The following is a 5,351-nucleotide window of genomic DNA, read 5'->3' as shown; positions in this document are numbered from 1 at the left end:
ACAAACTACCAGAAACAAAAGCTGCTTTCACTGCAGGGAGGAAGGGGCTGGAGAAACAGGACTATCACCAAACAGATTTTCCAAGTATGGATTGCGATTGGCAAAGGAAGCCGTAACAGGATGACTACTTCTGTATTCATGTTTATTGAAGCTGCTTTATCAGAACACAACATCAAATTCAGAAACAATGCATTAGCAAATGAGAGACTACAAAGAGCAAGTACAAGTGATCCAGCTACAAAACAAATCCAAAACTGAGCGGTGCGGTAATTGGCATATAAAAGTTATGCATCTCGTGAAATTTAAGGACCATTTGAAGACCCATGAAGTATTTGATCATGGAAAAAAAAATATATAAATAGCAGTATGACACCTGAAACAAAATTCAGGTTAAAACACCAAGCAGGCTTTTTTGAACAGATGTAGTAATTACTAAACTTCCAAAGGTGGCAGTAATTTTGCTAACGTTATGCACGTCTGTGATTACTGGACACGATACCCACAGCTAGAATTGATATACTATTTTTAAAAGCTAATTGCAATGATCTTACTATCACCCATTGTTTCTTAAGTTATGACACCCGTTTCTCCATCAGGTTAGTAGCAACGGAAGCAGGATGGGCATACTTCGAGCAAGAAGTTTTGCGGCTGGCACTTTTTTTTTTTTTTTTTTTTTTGCACGCTGGACGTCCAGGCCACACCAACGAGTGCTCCCGTCAGGAAAACATCCCTCTGGAGCACAACCCGAAGGAAGGAGTTCAATAAACAAAATTAAAGTTCCTGGGCCCGGGAGGGAATGAAAGCAGGATTTTTGCTTAACACCACTTAAAGCCTCAGCTGTCCGGCCTCCCCTGGGGCGGGAGAGGCGGAGGGCCGCGCTGACACCCCGTTGAGCAGCCCAGGACCCGTCCCCGTCCCCCAGCACCACCACGAAGCTCCCCCAGCCGGTTCCGGGTGCTGCAGCGGGGGTGAAAGGTCCCGCAGCTCCCGGATGGAGGCGGCGCGGCCCTGCACAGCGGCGCCCCGCCCGCTATATAAGCGCGGCCCCGCGGCCGGGCCCTCCTCTCGCCGCGCAGCCCGCTCCGCCGCCGCCGCCGCCTCCTGGCTCACCGCTGTTCGCTGGGCCCCGCGCCGCCCCCGCCCGGGAATAAGTCGGTCAGGAAGGCCCCGCTGCCGCCATGGTGAGCCGGGGGGAGGGAGCGGGGAGGGAAGGAGCCGGGAGCCGAGCGGGGCTGGGCTGCGGCAGGCTCGGCGCCGGCTGCGGGCCCGGGGGCCGCGCTGCGGAGGGGAGGCGGTTGCGCGCTGCCCGGCTCCGAGCTGGGGCGCCGCGCGGAGGTCGGGGGGCTCCGGGGGGCGCTGCCTTTCCTGAGGGCTCCCCCCGAGGGCTCCGCTCCCTTCCTTCCTTCTTTCCGGCCGCCCTTCCTCCCGCGGGGAGCCGTGCCGGGGCGGGCCGCAGCGGGCATGGCGCTGCCGCTCCCGGCGCCGCGTGGCCGGGACTCGGCCGGCGCCGGGCTCCCGGGGGGGGACCCGCGGTGCGGGGCTGGGCCCCGGGGGCGTGCGGCCGGCGTTAGGAGAGGCGCCGCGGTGCCGTCACTTGTTTTTCAGACTCTTCTGTTCTTAAATTCGGTCTCCACGGTGGGCTAATTGACTTCTTCTGGCCAGATGCCTCTCTTTGTTCTCGCTGTTCAGGTTTGCTCCTGTGGAGTTGATATCTTTCTAAATTGATTTGTGGCGAGGTTGCTAGGTATATAAAATCTTAAAGGTGTTTATTTTGAGTCCAAGGAGGATCAGCGTCTGGACAGCCTGCTTTATATATAGGCAAGCCAGGGAGGGATAGCGTTGCAGCTTGCCTCTTCTTCCTGCCGTTCTTCCTCGGAGCAGTTACAGCATTCACCATCCTCCGTGTTCCCTCTGTCTGCTCCGTACCCTTGTATCTCCCTGATAATGCCATCTGCTCAGTCCGATAAATAGTCCCTAAGCTAAGTCGTTCTTGACAGTCCACAATTCCTTTTTTTAAAAGGTTGCGCTGTGGTGTTAGTTGGTGCTGACCGTAGGGTTTGATATTTACACCTTTGACATTTTAGGCGTTTAAGGATACTGGCAAGGCACCTGTGGAACAAGAGGTGGCAATTCATCGCATCAGAATTACTTTGACAAGTCGCAACGTGAAATCACTTGAGAAGGGTGAGTGAGACCTGTTTTTGTTTTAACTGGGGTAGCTTTTTAAGTAACTGATACATACGATGTATTGCAAAATGTAATGTGTTGAAACTAGTTGGCATTAGAGATTTTAGTATTTGCCCGTTTGTATGAGACTTCAGCTAACAAAGTTAGCCGTGTGAAGGGCTTCATGTGCCGATAGGTAGGTTCTAATTTAATTTATAATGGAGACTAGTGTGTAGGGTTTTTCATTGTACTGAAAGTGCACACCATCAGTATGAATGTCAGAGTGCAGTTTCTGTCCCGCAATTCTTGCGGGGATTTTAGATGTTACTGGTGGAACGGGTAAGAACCAGAAGGCACGTTTCTTGTTTGTTATTTTGTCGTCGTTGTTGTTAAGTGGTCAGTTACAAGTTTAACATGCAGCAAGGAGTTATTTTGTCTTGTTTAGGAACTGACTTTGCTAGTGTTTTAGCCATATGCTGTAAATATTGTAGAATCAATGTTTGTTGCCTGGTCTTTGGGGTTCTGACAGCTTAAATGTAGCTTAACGTGTAGTAAGAGCTGTTGGCTGCTGTTACAATGTGATTTTGTGAGCTGTGGGGTAAGCCTTCCACTTTGATGCAGTTGGCTATGAAGAGAACTCTTAGAGGTGAATCACAGTGATCACTCTATACGCTATTCCGAGCCAATGTATCTTTTCTTAATCTTCACTTAAAACAAACAAAAAACTCCCAAGCCTGAAACTATTTTGTATTTTTTTTAGTCTGTGCCGACTTGATCAGAGGTGCTAAGGAAAAAAACCTAAAGGTGAAAGGACCTGTTCGCATGCCCACCAAGGTACGGAAACTTCCAAGACAGGAAAAAACACTTTTTTTTTTTTTTTTTCTGCAAATGAGCACTGAGAACATCTTTTTTAGAACAAAAGTTGAGATGAAAAGCAGTATTGCTAAATTGAGGGCGATATAGTGTGAACAGATAATGACTTGACAAGGTGCTTTGACACTTGGGACAGCTGTGTAGTAGTGCCATAAATGTTGAAAAGGGAAGGGGCTTCTGTGGGCCTCAGCCTGATACCTGGTGTTTATGATCTTGCTGCAGACTCTGCGAATCACTACCAGGAAGACACCTTGTGGTGAAGGTTCGAAGACCTGGGACCGTTTCCAAATGCGCATCCACAAGCGGCTCATCGACTTGCACAGCCCTTCTGAGATCGTGAAGCAGATCACTTCCATCAGCATTGAACCAGGTGTAGAAGTCGAAGTCACTATTGCCGATGCCTAAAAGATGGTCATCTACTCTGAATAAAGCCAATTTACAAATTTTCTTGGCAGTGCGTTTTTATACTTGTGCCCAGAGTCTTTGGTAGTCTGCTGATTTTCGTGAAGAAAGGCAGCAGAAATCATAATCAGCGTGCTTTGGGGGAGGACAGCATTTTGTTGATCTTTTGAGGATGAATACGTCAATTGCAACACGAGGAAGATGAAACTTGGGCATCACAGTTTCTTTAGAGTTTGACTGTATGGACATACACAGCACTTGAATCCTTCATGGAAAAAAAAATCAGTAATTTAATTCTGGCTGAAATCATAGACAAGCAATAGCATCAAAACTGATGCCTAGGTAAACTTACAGGGTTTTGAATTTTTTTGCTATGCAAGACTGAACTAAAGCAGCACTTTTTTCCCCACACTTTTCACAGTCCAATAGTTGAGGCTGTTAAAAAATAAATAAATCTGTGGTGATTAGAAAGAACTTGCAATATTCAACATAGACTTGTTTGTAGAACCACAGTCAAAATGAAGCCGTGGAACTATAGTTTTTTTTGAGGTTTAGATTTTCATAGATGGAATATTAAAAGCAATGTAAAATGTAAACTATACTTTGTTATGTAAAGCAACAAAGTATCCATTTGTTGCTACTTGGGGCTCTCAGGTGTGGTTGTGTGGGCTTGGGTTTATTCTGCAAACTAATCTTTTAAGGAAAGGTGATTCTTAAATGTACAAGAGGTAAAGCCCTGAGTCAGGTAATGCCCTTCATGCATTTAAGATGAGGCTGCCATTCTAGCTTCTGCCCTGAGCACATTGGAGAACTCTAATTAAACAAGCAGCAATGAGGACGCAAGTTTATGTGGAGAGCTTCATGTTTCATTTGCATTCACCAAGACCCAAAACAGAGGCCAAAGCTTGAGCTTTCTTTGCCAAGGGATGCAGGAGTCCCTCATCTGCCCACTTGTCTTAATTTCATTAAATTTAAAGCCTTCCTTAGAAGGATTTGGTCTTAGCAGGCTCAAGAGCTGTGGTGAACTGAGGACGTGAGAAATCTTGTCATATTTACACAGTGCTAGCCTGCTTCCTTGGGAATTGGGTAGGAATAGTTTAAAGAAATACGTCAATAGAGGGCAAAAAAGCAGTGTCTTCCTAAAGATCCGTCTCTGGTAATGGTTTATAAGTGAGCTGCCTGACAAATTTTTTTAGTGTCATTTTTAAAGTTAGTTGTATCTGAAAAGCATGGTTAGGACTTCATGACTTCAGTCAGGTTAGAGGGGATAAGCAAGCAGACAACGAACTAACGGACTGGGAGCATTACTGGCTGATCTTTGTATATGATTAGCTATATTGCACCCAAGTCTCCCTCACTCAGCTTAACCCAGTAACCTGCTGACCTAATGCACTCAGAGGGATATCTCATTTACACAGTGCCCCCTAGGCATGTCCCGTCCCTGTTCACCCGTCGGCTGGGGCTCTACGACCTTCCTGTGAGCTTCTGGACTCTGTCCTCCTCCCATCCTACCCTTATAAGCAAACCCAGGTACCTCAGTGCCTCAGCCCCGCTCCGGCTCGGCAGAGCGAAGCCCCTTCCCCCGCTCCCCCGTTTCTCTAACGCCTGTTTAGCCGACACGGCTCCGTAACGGCCGCGATCCCCGCACAGGACCGCCCGGTGCCCACACTGAGCCCCGCAGCTCCCCGGCCCCCTCAGAGCGCGATCCCGCGCCCGTTACAGCGGCCGGAGACGCCTCACGACCGCGTCACGCGCTGCGCATCCCCCACAGCGCCTCACGCCGCGCAGCGGGCGCCCCCTGCCGCCCGCAGCGCTGGCCCCGCCCCCTCCCCGTCAGCCAATCAGCGCCCGCCTTTCCCCCGCCCAAAACGCTCCCCGCGCGCCTTGGGGGTGCTTCTGGCGGGCTCTGG

At 49.2% G+C, this 5,351-nt stretch overlaps 1 protein-coding gene and 1 non-coding gene across 2 annotated transcripts; both read left to right on the top strand.

Annotated features, from left to right (window-relative positions):
* Positions 1–992: 992 nt before the first annotated feature.
* Positions 993–3,486, top strand: RPS20 (ribosomal protein S20). The gene is made up of 4 exons (XM_040545575.1): positions 993–1,181; positions 2,085–2,184; positions 2,927–3,000; positions 3,262–3,486. Exons 1-4 carry the CDS (start codon positions 1,179–1,181, stop codon positions 3,442–3,444), a joined length of 360 nt encoding a protein of 119 aa, XP_040401509.1. The 5' UTR covers positions 993–1,178; the 3' UTR covers positions 3,445–3,486.
* Positions 2,789–2,854, top strand: LOC121066722. Its single transcript, XR_005817942.1, has one exon. It is a non-coding gene; the product is annotated as a small nucleolar RNA U54 (small nucleolar RNA).
* Positions 3,487–5,351: the final 1,865 nt, after the last annotated feature.

This window comes from Cygnus olor, chromosome 2, assembly GCF_009769625.2.
Source record: "Cygnus olor isolate bCygOlo1 chromosome 2, bCygOlo1.pri.v2, whole genome shotgun sequence".
NCBI classification, from domain to species: domain Eukaryota; kingdom Metazoa; phylum Chordata; class Aves; order Anseriformes; family Anatidae; genus Cygnus; species Cygnus olor.
Note: the sequence above shows the minus strand (reverse complement) of the source record. Positions and strands in the feature narration are given on the sequence as shown.